Genomic DNA, 19301 nt, shown 5'->3' on the forward strand with positions numbered 1-19301 from the left:
TTTAACAACCTCCAGCTGCAGGTGATCAATCACTGATTTGGAAATCATTATGAACTCATCCAATTCTCCTAACTTATTTATTATCAGATAGGCTGCATTGACACAGGCAATCCAATTTCAGATCTTATTTTTCACTTGTTTGATTTTGACCAATAAGATCAGCAATGAAAAAAGACTATTGTGAAAAATCTAATGTGAATTGGTCAAAAGACCAATTACTGGGAAAAAAATACCATTATTGGGCTGCCTGGTAAAGCAGCCATAGTTCCTTAAAGCAAAAAGGATCAGTTGGTTTTCATTGCAACGATATCGTTGAACAGTAACATACAAGCACATGTAATCTTGTGCAGATTTAATATTGTGCAATATAAAACTGAGATAGTGCGTTTCTATCGGTAAAGAAAATGGTTAAAAACTGAAACCTTTTTATTATGTGGAGTGCTTTCACTCAGTCATGTCAGATCAGTGATTAGCTCATGGAAAGAAGCAAACAATAATGCATGTTCAAAGTATTTGTACAGGGACAGAAAGATTAGCCTCGTAGAACCAACTTCTCTGGTTATTAACAGCCTATGTGGCATTGATATGAGTCAGAAACATTCATAATCGTGTCAAAATGGACTACAAAGTTACATAGGATCAATTTGGTCATAAAGTCAGTCTCCGTCCAAAACAAGATTTGGAAGTGAGTACGTCACAATGGGTTGGTATGGATTACTTGCATGCCCACTTTGCCAATGATGTCCAGTTGCCCAGAGACATAAAGTGTGGTCCGCCACCCAGCTGCCATGTGTTTGTGGACATGTGTCAGTCTGCAACGTACGTGAGGTATTGCTGCCACTCATTTATACAATTATTACGAGATAAGATCACGTTATTACAAAATAATTAAATATCTCGTATATAACAGAATAAAGCCATTAAGCTCATTATTAACGAGAAAGATGACATTACTATGAAATAATCTGGTTGCACGTTATGAAACTATTCTATGCCTTTATTATTGCTGAAATGTTTAGCAAAGGCTACTGGGCAGGCTTGCTTCCTCTCATGCACAGGTTGACATTATGAGTTGGTCAACTTTTTTTTCTCCTCGGTTTTAGGCATTGGAGATATTAGTGTCACTGTTCAACTATGTCTTTCTCTCTCTTTGAGTCAACTACTAACACATTTATGCACTGCACTGCAGTGCAGTGCTGTAGCTTATGCTTTCCAGTAGTAATAATCATTCTCTGATCTTTTGATTGGGTGGATCAAATCAAATCAAATGTTATTTTTCACACACATGGTAGCAGATGTTAATGCGAGTGTAGCAAATGCTTGTGCTTCTAGTTCGACAATGCAGTAGATAACCAACGAGTAGTCTAACCTAACAATTTCACAAACACTACCTTATACACACAATGTAAAGGAATAAAGATATGTACATAAAAATATATGAATGAGTGATGGTACAGGAACGGCATAGGCAAGATGCAGTAGTATGGATCGAGTACAGTATAACATATGAGATGAGTAATGTAGGTATGTAAACATATAAAAGTGGCATAGTTTAAAGTGGCTAGTGATACATGTATTACATCAAGATGGCAAGATGCAGTAGATGTATAGAGATACAGTATATACATATGCGATATGAGATGAGTAATGAGGGTATGTAAACATTATATGAAGTGGCATTGTTTAAAGTGGCTAGTGATACATTTTTTTCATACATTGTTACATTGTTAAAGTGGCTGGAGTTGAGTCAGTATGTTGGCAGCAGCCACTCAATGTTAGCAGTGGCTGTTTAACAGTCTGATGGCTTGAGATAGAAGCTTGTTTTCAGCGTCTGGTCCCTGCTTTGATGCACCTGTACTGACCTCCGCTTCTGGATGATAGCGGGGTGAACTCGGGTGGTTGTTGTCCTTGATGATCTTTATGGCCTTCCTGTGACATCGGGTGGTGTAGGTGTTCTGGAGGGACACGCCCCCGGTGATGCGTTGTGCAGACCTCACTACCCTCTGGAGGAGCCTTACGGTTGTGGGCGGAGAAGTTGCCGTATCAGCGGTGATACAGCCCGACAGGATGCTCTCGATTGTGATCTGTAAAAGTTTGTGAGTGCTTTTGTGACAAGCCAAATTTCTTCAGCCTCCTGAGTTGAAGAGCGCTGCTGCGCCTTCTTCACCACGCTGTCTGTGTGGTGGACCAATTCAGTTCGTCCGTGATGTGTACGCGAGGAACTTAAAACTTACTACCCTCTCCACTACTGTCCCGTCGATGTGGATAGGGGGTGCTCCCTCTGCTGTTTCCTGAAGTCCACGATCATCTCCTTTGTTTTGTTGACGTTGAGTGTGAGGTTATTTTCTGACACCACACTCCGAGGGCCCTCACCTCCTCCCTGTAAGCCGTCTCGTTGTTGTTGGTAATCAAGCCTACCACTGTAGTGTCGTCTGCAAACTTGATGATTGAGTTGGAGGCGGCATGGCCACGGAGTCGTGGCGTGAACGAGAGACAGGAGAGGGCTCAGAACGCACCCTTGTGGGGCCCCAGTGTTGAGGATCAGCGGAGTGGAGATGTTGTTACCTACCCTCACCACCTGGGGCGGCTCGTCAGGAAGTCCAGTAACCCAGTTGCCCAGGGCGGGTCGAGACCTAGGGTCTCGAGTTGATGACGAGTTTGGAGGTACTATGGTGTTAAATGCTGAGCTGTAGTCGATGAACAGCATGCATGAACAACATGTCAGTTCATGCTGCTGCAAAGAGCTCTGATAGGTTGGATGACGTTCCTCCGGAAATGATCATAATTACTGTTTATGGATGGGTGAAAACCATGAGCCTCCTAAGGTTTTGTATTGAAGTCAATGTACCAGAGGAGGACAGAATCTTAGCTGTCCTCCGGCTACACCATGGTCTACCCTATAGTAGTGCTGCTGAGGCTCCGGTAGACATTCATTGAAAAACAGGTGTGTTTACTCAATTATTTGGTGATGTAAATATATTTAGCATAGTGTTATCCCAAAATTAAACTTTTTTAATGTTCACTATTATTATTTGTATGAAATACACTGAGGAAGATGGTCCTCCCCTTCCTCCTTCTGAGGAGGCTCCACTGGTGTTGAGGTGTATACTTTTGTTTAAGACTACCAAGAAACACTCTGTGTGACCCTGATTAAGCACACACCAGTGAAATGTTTAATAACAGCCACACCAAACCTTCACAAAAGTTTCTCAACTTTATTAGGTAATATCAAAAGTAAGTCAAGCTATTGTTTACAGGGAAAATACGAGCAGCTATTACATTGCAGAAAACAGCATTACAGTGGAACTTATTTGGCCAAAGAAAATGCTCATACAGAATGAGCAAACATGCTTCCTGAATAACTTCACCTGTCTTGATCAATGAGAATATTTGAAATAGATAAGATTGCGACATACACATTGTTGGATTACGTCATGGAGCCAAACATTTATTTAATTTAATAATATAGCATTTAAGTCAGGAATGAGTAAGTGTATCGCCAAATAAAAGTTGGTCAAATTCTTGTGCTCTGCTTTACACCCCTCAAACTAAACTCTGGACCTCGAAGCCAGTTCCACAAGTTTTTTATTGTTTAGAGACCTGGGACACCGGGTGGGTGCATTTAATATACATGTAGAACAGAAAACTAGCAGGTTTCGCACCTCGTATGGTAAGAGTTGAATAGCCATGCTTTACACTACCAAAGTAATGGCTATCAGCCAGCTGGAACAGTAGTAATGGTCTCACTAGCCCAGGGTCCCCCAACTGGCGGCCCGCGGTTGATTTTATGTTGCCCCCAAGTTTTCTGTGCAAAAGAAATAGATTTTTTATTATTATGTGGACATAAAATACAAAAAAGACTGTAAAAACACCTGAAAATCAGCTCCAAGTGATTTTAATTTTGGAAATCTGTTACAAAGTATTCTCACGCATAATAGAGAAATATACAGTATGTACTTCTCCTGTCTTATCCGATGTCCTGTGTGAATTTAAGTATGCTCTCTCTAATTCTCTCTCTTTCTCTCTCTCCTTTCTTTCTTTCTTTCTTTCTTTCTTTCTTCTTTCTTTCTTTCTTCTTTCTTTCTTTCTTTCTTTCTTTCTTTCTTTCTTTCTTTCTTCTCTCTCGGAGGACCTGAGTCCTAGGACCATGCCTCAGGACTATCTGGCCTGATGACTCCTGCTGTCCCCAGTCCACCTGGCCGTCCTGCTGCTCCAGTTTCAACTGTTCTGCCTGCGGCTATTAAATGATTGGCTATTAAAAGCCAACTGACATACTCCTGAGTGCTGACCTGTTCCACCCTCGACAACCACTGTGATTATTATTATTTGACCTTGCTGTCATCTATGAACATTTGAACACTTGGCCATGTTCTGTTATAATCTCCATCCGCACAGCCAGAAGAAAATAAACTTGCCTCTCTTCACTCTATTTTTGTGCATTCAAATTGCCAATCGGTAAAATGCAATTCTGATCATTGTCCGTAGCTTACACCACCATGGGGAACTGTTCACAATGTTGACATCAGCAAACTGCTCACCCACACAACGCCATACACATGGTCTGCAGTTGTGAGACCGGTTGGCTGTCCTACTAAAAAAATAAAATCTACGTTGGAGGTGGCTTATGGTAAAGAAATTCAAGTATCTGCCAACAGCTGGTGGACATTCCTGCTGTCAGCATGTCAATTGCAAGCTCCCTCCACTTGAGACATCTGCGACATTGTGTTTACATTTACATTTAAGTCATTTAGCAGACGCTCTTATCCAGAGCGACTTACAAATTTGTCTGACAAAACTGCACATTTGAGTGTCCTTTTGTACCCAGCACAAGGTGCACCTGTGTAATAATGCTGTTTAGCTTCTTGATCTCACAACAGTAAATTGAGACCCCGACTGAGTTCCATTCATGGGGTTTTTATGGGGTCCTAAGTGACCAATTATGTCGCTTATGCCTGGAGCCGGCCCTGTTTTGAAATAAATAGCTTATACTTTTCAGTCATTGAAAATAAATGCCCTTTTTTTATTATTTAATTATAATTTTAGATTATTTCCTGAATTTACTGCCTAATTCTAATTGAGCCCAACGCTGGTATAAATACAGTAAAGTACACACACAAATGTTTTGAGCAAAATACTGTTTTTTAAAAACAACTGCAAACTTCAAGGAGTAGGCATTCAAGGAGTTGGTCTGATGGTCAAATGTGATGTCATCAGCCTCCCCCTTGAGGAGAACAAAAGAGGAAAGGCCCACCCTGCCACTTGTGCCATGTCATGTCTGACCTGGACCACCTATTGAGATGTGCTTTATCTTACAGGGGCAGCGCAGACAAAAACGTGATTTTCCTGTAAGAAAAAAGAAAGAAGATATTTCCATACTATGAGATCGAAATAACACTCTGAAATTGTGAGAATGATGGTAATGGCCTTTCAGTGTGAGCTCTTTTTGGGAAAAAAGTGCCTGGAATTTCAGCCTCTTCAGATGGGATAGTTTTTGGCCCACAATCTGATCTGATTATTCTGACCAATAACCAGTAATTTTTATTTGCATATGTATCCTTCTACTTTAAAGGGCAAATGGGGTAGGCTCGCTAGAGTCTAGATGATCCTATGTAAATACATTTTAAAAATTATCAACACGCCCACACGATCAGACTGAGCATTTCAATGACAAAAGGAGGCTCAGGGAAATAAATGATTACAAATGTATTTTGAGTTAATTTCATGAAATAAACACACACATTGATTTATTAGACATACAGTGATGATTAAAAAATATATTTAATAAACTTAACCACATGTAACATATGGATTTTCATTAGAATCAAAAGTCCCAATGCAAAGTTAAACCTCACTTTTCTATTTTTTTAGTTATTATATCAAACTGATCAGAATTCCAAAGAATGCCGATGTCATGCCGGAAAAAACATTTGAGGGGTGTGACGTAATATGGAGTACCCGGCAAGCCAGCTTATTCCCTATAATATAAACTCCAACAGAAATAACTTCAAATTAAACCAAATCATTTGCCCTCATGACTACTTGTTTCAATTACATTTTCAGCCAACATACAAGTAAATACTCAATGAATTTATTATTACAAATCACCTTGCAGGGTTGCTAGCCAACTAGCCTGCTAATGTTAGCCCTACAAGCCTGCTAAAGTTAGCCCTACCAGCCTGATAATGTTATGTTAGCACTGCGTGAGTCAGCCAGTTGATAGCTTACAGCTACATTAATGTAAACTAAAGTTTTGGAAATATGCAATCTAACCAGTTATCAAATAATGTTACCGGTATATGCAGTTATCCTAGCCAGCAAGCCAGCTAGCTATTTTTTTTTATTTTAGCCTGTTAGCTAGCCTAGCCAGCCAACCACCACGGTCAACATAGCTAAGTAGTAACGTTAAGCCAGAGAATAACTAGTCTAGCACAGGCATGAACCCACAGAACAACAACAAAGCCAGCATCCTTACAAAAAAAAGGAAATATAAAGGAAATACTGTAACTTGAAAAGTATACACACTACATGTACGAAGTTTCCATCTACAACGTTGTGTATGAAATATGAACAATTATTTTGGGGGTTCTTTTCCAACAGGACAACGACCCTAATCACACATCCAAGATAACGCAGGAGTGGCTTCGGGACAAGTCTCTGAATGTCCTTGAGTGGCCCAGCCAGAGCCCGGACTTGAACCCGATCAAACATCTCTGGAGTGACCTGAAAATAGCTGTGCAGCAACGCTCCCCATCCAACCTGACAGAGCTTGAGAAGATCTGCAGAGAAGAATGGGAGAAACTCCCCAAATACAGGTGTGCCAAGCTTGTACCGTCATACCCAAGAAGACTCGATGGTCTGAATACTTATGTACATATCTGTACATTTTCAAAAATTTCTTTAAACCTGTTTTTGCTTTGTCATTATAGGGTATTGTGTGTAAATTGATGAGGGGAAAAAACTATTTACTCAATTTTAGAAAAGGCTGTAACCTAACAACATGTGGAAAAAGTCATGGGCACTGTATATTGACCCAATGTATGCTATCTTGGATCCCTCAAAGACTGTTCCTCCTATTCCCCAGATGACTGGAAATAAACATATATATATTCAACCAACCTGACTAACAGACCTGACTTAAGGCCTAAACCTGCTGCTATTGAATCACCCAATTGTGTGTTTACAAAAGGTAACTATCTATGGGGTGCAGTGTTAATCCAGTTTAGCTTTTGTCACCTTTTCAACTCAAATAATTAATCCAAACATTCCCCGTTGTTTGTAGACCAGAGGGGTGGATGCCCCTGCTACCTATCCCTGCATCTGGTATTGCCGAGGCTCATGGAGGATTGGTTTTCCACATTGCAATCCTTAATGGTGAGTGTGACTCAGATACCCTAGAAGAGGAGATGCTGCCCACAACTGGTTCAAATCTAGCTAGCAGATTGATGCTCCATTAGTCGTTACAGGACAGGTACTGTTTGGCRTAGCACAGATCATTTTTGACCAACATTAACTAAGCGATAATATCTTCGTTCTCGATTTGGCCAAACATGCATCTTCTAAAATGTCCGTGTCCAATTTCAGGTGGTTCATGAGCCACCTGGAATTGGACACAGACATTTTAGAAGATGCATGTTATGAAAATATATATTTTTTCATTGCTCCATGAAGTAATCAGACAATGTGTACGCCCCCATCTTGTCTTTTTCAAATCTTCTCTTATTAATAAAGACAGGTGAGTCCACCCCAAAGTGCCTCATGTCATGATGACTCTCGCCTGTCTCGATCAATGACAGAAGATTTGAATGGCGGCATACACATTGTTGGATTACTTCATGGAGCAAAACAATCATTTACAGTATTTTAATACTGGAGCATTTTCAAAATTCAAACAAACCACCTGCAACTGGACACTGACATTTTAGAAGATACATGTTTGGCTGTATCGAGAACGGAGATAGTATCGCCAAGTTAAGGTTGGTCGTAAATTCGGTGCTAAGCCAAACAGAACCTATCCTAAAAATTCCATTATTTTATGTTTATTGATGGTGTCGGAAAACGCAGTCTCATGCGCCACTCCGGAAACTCCCGTAAATGTTCAATTGGGTTGAGAGCTCGTGACTAAGATGGCCATTGCTTATGGTTTACATCGTTTTCATGCTCATCAAACCATTCAGTTACCACTCGTGTCCTGTGAATGGGGGCATCTTCATCCTATGGGAGCATAGCCATGGGAGCCAAAATAATGGCCTGCCCAGCATTTTTATACATGACCCTAAGCATGATAAGATGTTAATTGATTAATTAACTCAAATCAAATTGTATTGGTCACATACACGTGTTTAGCAGATGTTATTATGGGTGTAGCGAAATGCTTGTATTTCTAGCTCCGACAGTACAGTAATATCTAACAAGTAACAATTTCACAACATATACCAAATACACACAAATCTAAGTAACGGAATGATGATTTAAGAATATATAAATATATGGACGAGCAATGTCAGAGCGGTATAGACTAAGATACAGTAGAATGGAATACAATACAGTATATACATTATTAAAGTGACATCATTAAAGTGACTAGTGTTCCATTTATTAAAGTGGCCAATGATTTCAAGTCTGTGTATATAGGCAGCACCCTCTAATGTGTTAGTGATGGCTATTTAACAGTCTGATGGCCTTTTTCAGTCTCTCAGTCCTAGCTTTGATGCACCTGTACTGACCTCGCCTTCTGTATGATAGCGGGGTGAACAGGCAGTGGCTCGGGTGGTTGATGTCCTTGATGATCTTTTTGCCCTTTTTCCACACCTGTGTGGAAGCACCTGCTTTCAATACATTTTGTATCCCTCATTTACTCAAGTGTTTCCATCATGAAAACATCGGCTAGTGCAGGGATCATTAACTAGATTCAACCTCGAGACAATTTTTTTCTTGAGTGGATGGTAGTTGCAACATATTGCAGTTATACTGCACTCTAACTGGAGTTGTACTGCAGTAACATAATTACAAATCATTTGCAAACTGCAAATTGACAGCAAGAAGCCCATACGGATAAAATATTTAACTAAAACAGAATAATTCCAAACTTGCTTACATTTGTATACGCTCACATACTGTATATTTCTCTATTATGCGTGAGAATACTTTGTAACAGATTTCCAAAATTAAAATCACTTGGAGCTGATTTTCAGGTGTTTTTACAGTCTTTTATGTATTTTATGTCCAACAATAATAATAAAAAATAATAATAAATCTATTTCTTTTGCACAGAAAACTTGGGGGGCAACATAAAATCAACCGCGGGCCGCCAGTTGGGGGACCCTGGGCTAGTGAGACCATTACTACTGTTCCAGCTGGCTGATAGCCATTACTTTGGTAGTGTAAAGCATGGCTATTCAACTCTTACCATACGAGGTGCGAAACCTGCTAGTTTTCTGTTCTACATGATAATTAAATGCACCCACCCGGTGTCCCAGGTCTCTAAACAATAAAAAACTTTGTGGAACTGGCTTCGAGGTCCAGAGTTTAGTTTGAGGGGTGTAAAGCAGAGCACAAAGAATTTGACCAACTTTTATTTGGCGATACACTTACTCATTTCCTGACTTAAATGCTATATTATTAAATTAAATAAATGTTTGGCTCCATGACGTAATCCAACAATGTGTATGTCGCAATCTTATCTATTTCAAATATTCTCATTGATCAAGACAGGTGACACCCAGTTATTCAGGAAAGCATGTTTTGCTTCATTCTGTTGAGCCATTTTCTTTGGCCAAATTAAGTTCCAACTGTAATGCTGTGTTTGCTGCAATGTAATAGCCTGCTCGTATTTTCCCTGTAAACAATAGCTTGACTTACTTTTGATATTACCCTAATAAAGTTGAGAAACTTTTGTGAAGGTTTGGTGTGGCTGTTATTAAACATTTCACTGTGGTGTGCTTAATCAGGGTCACACAGAGTGTTTCTTGGTAGTCTTAAACAAAAGTATACACCTCACACCAGTGGAGCCTCCTCARAGGAGGAAGGGGAGGACCATCTTCCTSAGTGTATTTCATACAAATAATAATAGTGAAACATTAAAAAAGTTATAATTTTGGGATAACACTATGCTAAATATATTTACATCACCAAATAATTGAGTAAAACACACTGTTTTTCAATGAATGTCTACCGGAGCCTCAGCAGCACTCTATAGGGTAGSACCATGGTGTAGCCGGAGGACAGCTAGATTCTGTCCTCCTCTGGGTACATTGACTTCAATACAAAACCTAGGAGGCTCATGGTTTTCACCCCATCCATAAACAGTAATTATGATCATTTCCGGAGGACGTCATCCAACCTATCAGAGCTCTTGCAGCATGAACTGACATGTTGTTCATGCATGCTGTTCATCGACTACAGCTCAGCATTTAACACCATAGTACCCTCCAAACTCGTCATCAAGCTCGAGACCCTAGGTCTCGACCCCGCCGGTGCAACTGGGTACTGGACTTCCTGACGAGCCGCCCCCAGGTGGTGAGGGTAGGTAACAACATCTCCACTCCGCTGATCCTCAACACTTGGCCCCACAAGGGTGCGTTCTGAGCCCTCTCCTGTACTCCTGTTCACCCACGACTACGTGGCCATGCAGCCTCCAACTCAATCATCAAGTTTGCAGACGACACTACAGTGGTAGGCTTGATTACCAACAACGACGAGACGGCCTACAGGGCCCTCGGAGTGTGGTGTCAGGAAAATAACCTCACACTCAACGTCAACAAAACAAAGGAGATGATCGTGGACTTCAGGAAACAGCAGAGGGAGCACCCCTATCCACATCGACGGGACAGTAGTGGAGAGGGTAGTAAGTTTTAAGTTCCTCGGCGTACCATCAGACTGAACTGAATTGGTCCACCCACACAGACAGCGTGGTGAAGAAGGCGCAGCAGCCGATGTCACAGGAAGGCCATAAAGATCATCAAGGACAACAACCACCCGAGCCACTGCCTGTTCACCCCGCTATCATCCAGAAGGCGAGGTCAGTACAGGTGCATCAAAGCAGGGACCAAGAGACTGAAAAACAGCTTCTATCTCAAGGCCATCAGACTGTTAAACAGCCACCACTAACATTGAGTGGCTGCTGCCAACATACTGACTCAACTCCAGCCACTTTAACAATGTAAAAATGTATGATCAAAATGTATCACTAGCCACTTTAAACAATGCCACTTCATATAATGTTTACATACCCTTCATTACTCATCTCATATGTATATACTGTACTCTATACCATCTACTGCATCTTGCCATCTTGATGTAATACATGTATCACTAGCCACTTTAAACTATGACACTTAATATAATGTATATGTATATACTGTACTCTATATCATCTACTGCATCTTGCCATCTTGATGTAATACATGTATCACTAGCCACTTTAAACAATGCCACTTTTATATGTTTACATACCCTACATTACTCATCTCATATGTATATACTGTACTCGATACCATCTACTGCATCTTGCCTATGCCGTTCTGTACCATCACTCATTCATATATCTTTATGTACATATTCTTAATTCCTTTACACTTGTGTGTATAAGGTAGTTGTTGTGAAATTGTTAGGTTAGACTACTCGTTGGTTATTACTGCATTGTCGGAACTAGAAGCACAAGCATTTCGCTACACTCGCATTAACATCTGCTAACCATGTGTGTGACAAATAACATTTGATTTGATTTGATTTGTCCACCCAATCAAAAGATCAGAGAATGATTATACTACTGAAAGCATAAGCTACAGCTAGCTAGCACTGCAGTGCATAAAATGTGTTGAGTAGTTGACTCAAAGAGAGAGAAAGACAATAGTTGAACAGTGACACTAATATCTCCCAATGCCTAAAACCGAGGAGAAAATAAAAGTTGACCAACTCATAATGTCAACCTGTGCATGAGAGGAAGCCAAGCCTGCCCAGTAGCCTTTGCTAACRTTTCAGCATAATAAAGGCATAGAATAGTTCTCATAACGTGCAACCAGATTATTTCATAGTAATGTCATCTTTCTCGTAATAATGAGCTAATGGCTTATTTCGTTATAACGAGATATTTAATTATTTTGTAATAACGTGATCTTATCTCGTAATAATTGTATAAATGAGTGGCAGCAATACCTCACCGTAYGTTGCAGACTTGACAACATGTCCACAACACATGGCAGCTGGGTGGCGGACCACACCTTATRGTCTCTGGGCAACTGGACATCATTGGCMAAAGTGGGCATGCAAGTAATCCATACCCAACCCATTGTGACGTACTCACTTCCAAATCTTGTTTTGGACGAGACTGACTTTATGACCAAATTGATCCTATGTACACTTTGTAGTCCATTTTGACACGATTATGAATGTTTCTGACTCATATCAATGCCACATAGGCTGTTAATAACCAGAGAAGTTGGTTCTACGAGGCTAATCTTTCTGTCCCTGTACAAATACTTTGAACATGCATTATTGTTTGCTTCTTTCCATGAGCTAATCACTGATCTGACATGACTGAGTGAAAGCACTCCACCATAATAAAAGGTTTCAGTTTTTAACCATTTTCTTTACCGATAGAAACCACTATCTCAGTTTTATATTGCACAATATTAAATCTGCACAAGATTACATGTGCTTGATGTTACTGTTCAACGATATCGTTGCAATGAAAACCAACTGATCCTTTTGCTTTAGGAACTATGGCTGCTTTACACAGGCAGCCCAATAATGGTATTTTTTYCCCAGTAATTGGTCTTTTGACCAATCACATTAGATCTTTTCACAATAGCTMTTTTTCATTGCTGATCTTATTGGTCAAAAATCAAACAAGTGAAAAATAAGATCTGAATTGGATTGCCTGTGTCAATGCAGCCTATCTGATAATAAATAAGTTAGGAGAATTGGATGAGTTCATAATGATTTCCAAATCAGTGATTGATCACCTGCAGCTGGAGGTTGTTAACAGCAAACACACTGATGACAGTGATTAACTTGAGTGCTTGCTGGCAGGTATAAATAAGTCTCTTCAACTGAACATTGTCATTCAATGAATACTATTTAGTCATGAAGGCTTACTTTTGGCACAGTGCGGTCCTCCTAGGCATGGCTGTTGCGACCATTGTGGCACAGGATGGTAATGTGTTATATTATTTTCTTTGTGCATTCTGTTTTGGAAGTGGGCATTGACATTCAAAAAACGAATGGCAACGTAGCCGAAGTWGCGTTTTATATTTGAGACTATAAATAGACAGCCTCTTATTTTCCTCCTGGCAGATCTGAAGGTGGACTGTGGCCGTGACTCAGTCACCCTGAGATGGGGGGCGGCCCAGTCACAGATGGACACCTCACTCCTCCGGCTGGGAGGCTGTTATCCAAGCAGTATCTCTGCTGGGGAGGCCATGTTTCAAGTGGAACTCAGTGACTGTAACTTCAGGAGACTGGTAGGTTTTAGCATAAGTGATATCATGTATATTTGGCCGTCAGCAGTGGTGTTTAACCCCTATCCCTTCTACCTCACTACAGGTGACTGGGGACACATTGATGTACATGAATGAGCTGACCTATATGTCTGGTCCCAAAGCTCAACTGARGTCTTTCTCTCATCCAGTGGTTTGTGCCTATGAAAGGTGATTTGTGGCTGTTTGCGTACTCAAGAATAAATGTTTCTATTTTATTGATGTTGCCTCAAGTGTCCTAATGCTGGACTAGAACAATTTTAACCATGAACAACTGACTCTTGGCTAAATGTTTAACATATTTCCCGGGTCTGTGTAGGCCTGCAGACTGGGCGCCTCGCATATTTGACCCAGTGTTTCATACATATGGTCAAGGAGATCTAGTCTTCCACATGGAACTTATGAAGGGTAGGTTTGACACTGCCTGAAGTATACAACTTGAATCCTGTAGATGTRAGCTTAACCACATGATATGTATCCTACAGATGACTTCTCTGGACCACATCTGTCTAGGGAATATCCCCTGGGCTCCTTCATCTACATCTCTGCAGCAGTGGAGCAGATGGTCCATCAGCCCTTGCTGCTACTGTTGGAGGAGTGTGTGGCAACCACAACACCAGAGCTGCAGTCTGAGGGCCCGGTGCACCCCATCATCACCACGGGGTATGTACCACTGGGCTATACAGCAGGATGCTGTTAGTGCTTTTGCTCCAGGTGAATCTGGATTTGTGCAAAAAATCATTAGTGATTGGMATGTTTTGTTCTCCTCAGRTGTCTTGTCGCTAGCAAGACTTCAAATTCAAAGTTTGAACCAAGACAGAAAGCCTCTGAAATCCGTTTGTCTCTGCAAGCCTTCAAGTTCGCCGTTGGCAAGGAAGTGAGTGTAYTAATCTACATGATTGACATTTTTGACACCTCTTAAATGTGCAGTAATGTCCTTAATCTCATCTCAGGTGTATATTCACTGCAATCTTTTGGCTTGGGACCCCAGTGGCCTTGACACAAGGAAGAAGGCCTGCCACTATGTGAAAGGGCATGGGTAAAAAGAATAATGCCTACACGTTACAAATTAAATATTTTAGAGGTACTTTTAGTAAGTTAAAGTAGTAACTGATTACTACTCTGGTTTCATGTGCTTGTTTTCCCCCTCCAGTTGGGTGCTCATTGATGACCCCTACCATAGTACCCTCTGTGGCTGCTGTGACTCCAGCTGTGAGTCCCGGAAGACGCGTGGAATTGCATCAGGTACTACTATACTTTGTGCACCCCACTAAAATGTTTACTTATTGTCCCAGGGCAATAGATTGGGATGCCTTAATTTCTGTGTCCAGCAATCAGGTTAAATGTTACAACTTCATATTTTCAGGGCAACGTGGAATAACTAAAAATGCCGGTCTTATTGGACCACTTGTAGTCACTGACAATTACCGGCCTGAGAAGATTGCATGGGTTTGCTTTTATCCCTCCCCAATGAACATTTGAAAGTTTCTTGTTGGATATGCATTATKTCTTTGACCTGTAAGTAATTTCTTGTATTTGTTTCAGGTCTGAACCGGAGGCCAGCTGTGACTCCTGGGAGGTGGGCAGYCATCTACCATGCATGCCTGACTCTGTAGTGTCTGACTTAATTTGAAATAAATCTTTAATACTTACAATGGTTCTTTGGTTTAGTCTCTCATTAAGCATCTAAAGCTATACTGGGTGGAAGTTCAACTTGGTTTTGCGAGCAGGTCAGTGGTTAAAATTGTGCGGTGATGGAGGATGCAGTGACAGTAAATTATAACATGATAGAGCTTGGACAATTCAACTATGCTTACAGAGCAGAAACCCACTGTTAAAATTGTGTTCCTGTTCTAACCTGACGAGGCTTAAGTACACTCCTATACCTCCAGTCGTAGCACCGCTGCATTGGCAGAGTAGTCCTGGTATTATGCCTCGGCCATTATGTTTCACGACTGAGCCACACTAGATGGGTGCTAGTGTTTCTGAAATAGACTTTCTAGATGTGTATAAGAGATCGGCCATTATGTTTCACGACTGAGCCACACTAGATGGGTGCTAGTGTTTCTGAAATAGACTTTAACTAGTGCCCTGACGATGCCTGCAGTTGTGAAAGCATGACAAAGCAGTTGAAGTGGAAATAAATTATCTGGAGAGACCTACAATTGTCCCAGCAGGGAAGGCAACTTTCTTAAGTGCGGAGTTCACAAGTTTTTAGTTGTACTTGGCTGCAACAAGAAGCCTGAGCCACAACACTCAGCTTATAGGTACAATCACTGACATGGCTCTCCAGTTCTTCCCCACGTCTTCCAGTTTTATATAACCTTTCTTTACCAAGGTGTCTTACTGTAGACAATCCCTGTACGCAATCATAGAAAACCAAACATTCTTCCGTTAAAGGTCCTCAATCGGCCCTTTTGAATTGACCAAGAGGAACCAGTTTGTGCCGTGGAGATTATTCCGAAAGTGAAGTGTAAAAATCACAAGTCAAATTCACCCAACTCGGTGCAAATCAAAGGGATTCGTGACAAGTTACCCAAATGCCACCCCTTCCCTTTCAGATTCTATGAAGTAGATATTGTTGGAAGTTTACATGCACCTTAGCCAAATACATTTAAACTCAGTTTTTCACAATTCCTGACACTTAATCCTAGTAAAAATTACATGTCTTAGGTCAGTTAAGATCACCACTTTAGTAAGAATGAAATGTCAATAGAGAATAATTCAGSTTTGATTTCATCACATTCCCAGTGGGTCAGAAGTTTACATGCACTCAGTATTTGGTAGCATTGCCTTTTAAATTGTTTAACTTGGGTCAAATGTTTCGGGTAGCCTTCCAMAAGCTTCCTACTATGTTGGGATAATTTTGGCCCATTCCTCCTGACAGAGCTGGTGTAGCTTAGTCAGGTTTGTAGGCCTCCTTGCCCGCACATGCTTTTTCAGTTCTGCCTACAAATGTTCTATTGAGTTCAGGGCTTTGTGATGGCCACTACAATACCTTGCCTTTGTTGTCCTTAAGCAATTCTGCCACAACTTAAAAAATATATTGGGATCATTGTTCATTTGGAAGACCCATTTTCCACCAAGCTTTAACTTCTTGATTGATGTTGCTTCAATATATCCACATTTTCCTCTTCCCTCATGATGCCATCGATTTTGAAGTGCACAAGTCCCKCCTGCAGCGAAGCACCCCCACAACATGATGCTGCCACCCCCGTGCTTCACGGTTGGGATGGTGTTCTTCGGCTTGCAAGACTCCCCCTTTTTCCTCCAAACATAACGATGGTCATTATGTCAACAGTTATTTTTTTGTTTCATCAGACCAGAGGACATTGCTCCAAAARGTACGATCATTGTCCTCATGTTCAGTTGMRAACTTTAGTCTGGCTTTTTTATGGCGGTTTTGGAGCAGTGGCTTCTCCCTTGCTGAGCGGCCTTTCAGGTTATGTCGACATAGGACTCGTTTTACTGTGGTTATAGATACTTTGTACCTGTTTCCTCCAGCATCTTCACAATGTCCTTGCTGTTCTGCGATTGATTTGCACTTTTCGCACAAAAGTACGTTAATCTCTAGGAGAAAGAATGCCTCTCCTTCCTGAGCRGTATGACGGCTKTGTGGTCCCATGGTGTTTATACTTGCGTACCATTGTTTGTACAGATGAACGTGATACCTTCAGGTGTTTAGAAATTGCTCTCAAGGATGAACCAGACTTGTGGAGGTCTACAATTGTTTTTCTGAGGTCATTGCTGATTTCTTTTGATTTTCCTATGATGTCAAGCAAARAGGCACTGAATTTGAAGGTAGGCCTTGAAATACCTCCAATTGACTCAAATGATGTCAATTCGCCTATCGGAAGCTTCTAAAGCCGTTACATAATTTTCGGGAATTTCCCAAGCTGTTTAAAGGCACAGTCAACTTATTGTATGTATACTTCTGACCCACTGGAATTGTGATACAGTGAATTATAAGTGAAATAATCTCCCTGTAAACAATTGTTGGAACAATTACTTGTGTCACGCACAAAGTAGATGTCCTAACCGACTTGCCAAAACTATAGTTGGTAACAAGAAATGTGTGGAGTGGTTGAAAAATTATTTTGAATGACTCCAACCTAAGTGCATGTTAACTTCTGACTGTATATTACACTTTTTTGGGGGGGGGTCTCTACTATTTATCACATATTGCCTTTCAATATGCTGTCCTTATTATCTCATGAGTTCAAAGTGTTTACTGACAACTGGGATCTGTTTCCCCAAGCAGTGTCAAAAGTATGTCTACCATTGGCTGTCATCTCCCCAGGTAATGGCGAACACTGATGGGTTGTGGTTAGATGCATCTTAGAGAACTTAACATGACAATAMAATTTAAATGAATCCCCATGGGGAAATCCATTTTAAACCTCAGATGATGAGCAATGGTGTGCAACGTTCTGTATCTATCCTTACTCTTACAGCCACCCCTCGCTCACATCCTATTAGAYAGAAGATATATGGTTGCAGACAGGCATGTACAGATGTAGGATCTTAATTTGATCACCCTGTTGCAGGATTTCTTCAATGCAGGAAATGTAAAACTTCTAGTGTAATTGAGGTTTGAAAAGGCTTCTGACGTTTGTCATTTCCACTTTCAGATTTCAGATTTGAGTCATAATCCATATAATCCATGTCCTGTTATTGCATGATTATTTTCATGCTGTAGCAAACTGCCAAAAATGAAGATCCTACATCTGTATGCGTACTAACAAAATAGTCTGTCAAACAATGTACTATATGGTCTCAATTTATTCAATTCAGAGATGTTTTCACCCGTCAATAACTGTTTGACACACCCAGGCTCTGCTGAATCCMAGGGGAGGGTCAGAGACAGAAACTCTACTCACCCTTACAGTGAATTTCCATTCCTTCTTTGCTGAAGCAGGTTTCATGTCCCTGTCCTCTGTCTTGACATCCTTCTGCAGCTGACTAACTCTTTCCTCCAGTAATGCATTTGCTTATGGTCTCAATCCTGCCTGCTCCCAGACTCCGCCTGGTTCTGCCACATCAATCTCCAGCCTGAGCTCTCTGCACGAGCGTGGTAGCTTCAGTGAGTGGTACACACCAGATTACTTGATCTGTTTTCAAAAAAGGATCTTCCACAACCATTATTTTCACACATTGCCATGTTCAAATGGTATAATTTCTAACCGTAAAAAAATTACCAAACTGTACCACTGAACAACAACCTAAACRCAACAATTTCAAATGTTTTACTGAGTTAGTTTCTTATGAGGGAATCAGTCAATTGAAATAAATTCATTAGGCCTTCATCTATGAATTTCACATGACTGGGAATACAGATATGCATCTGTTGGTTAGTTACCTTTAAAAATAAACGTGCCTCTCTTCACTGTATTTTTGTGCATTCAAATTGCCAATCGGTAAAATGCAATTCTGATCATTGTCCGTAGCTTACACCACCATGGGGAACTGTTCACAATGTTGACATCAGCAAACTGCTCACCCACACAACGCCATACACATGGTCTCCAGTTGTGAGACCGGTTGGCTGTCCTACAAAAAAATAAAATCTACRTTGGAGGTGGCTTATGGTAAAGAAATTCAAGTATCTGCCAACAGCTGGTGGACATTCCTGCTGTCAGCATGTCAATTGCAAGCTCCCTCAACTTGAGACATCTGCGACACTGTGTTGTCTGACAAAACTGCACATTTTAGTGTCCTTGTCCCCAGCACAAGGTGCACCTGTGTAATAATGCTGTTTAATCAGGTTCTTGATATGCCACACCTGTCAGGTGGATGGATGATCTTCCCAAAGGATAAACACTCACT

The 19301-nt window shown here is 40.8% G+C and overlaps 1 protein-coding gene across 1 annotated transcript; it reads left to right on the forward strand.

Annotated features, from left to right (window-relative positions):
• Positions 1–13046: 13046 nt before the first annotated feature.
• zp3f.1 (zona pellucida glycoprotein 3f, tandem duplicate 1) lies at positions 13047–15130 on the forward strand. Its single transcript, XM_024009771.2, has 10 exons — positions 13047–13153; positions 13294–13460; positions 13543–13646; positions 13795–13883; positions 13961–14138; positions 14247–14352; positions 14429–14514; positions 14629–14720; positions 14842–14924; positions 15021–15130. The coding sequence occupies exons 1-10, from the start codon at positions 13084–13086 to the stop codon at positions 15024–15026; spliced, it is 981 nt and encodes a 326-aa protein (XP_023865539.1). The 5' UTR covers positions 13047–13083; the 3' UTR covers positions 15027–15130.
• Positions 15131–19301: the final 4171 nt, after the last annotated feature.

This window comes from Salvelinus sp. IW2-2015, linkage group LG19 (genome assembly GCF_002910315.2).
Source record: "Salvelinus sp. IW2-2015 linkage group LG19, ASM291031v2, whole genome shotgun sequence".
Taxonomy (NCBI): Eukaryota; Metazoa; Chordata; class Actinopteri; order Salmoniformes; family Salmonidae; genus Salvelinus; species Salvelinus sp. IW2-2015.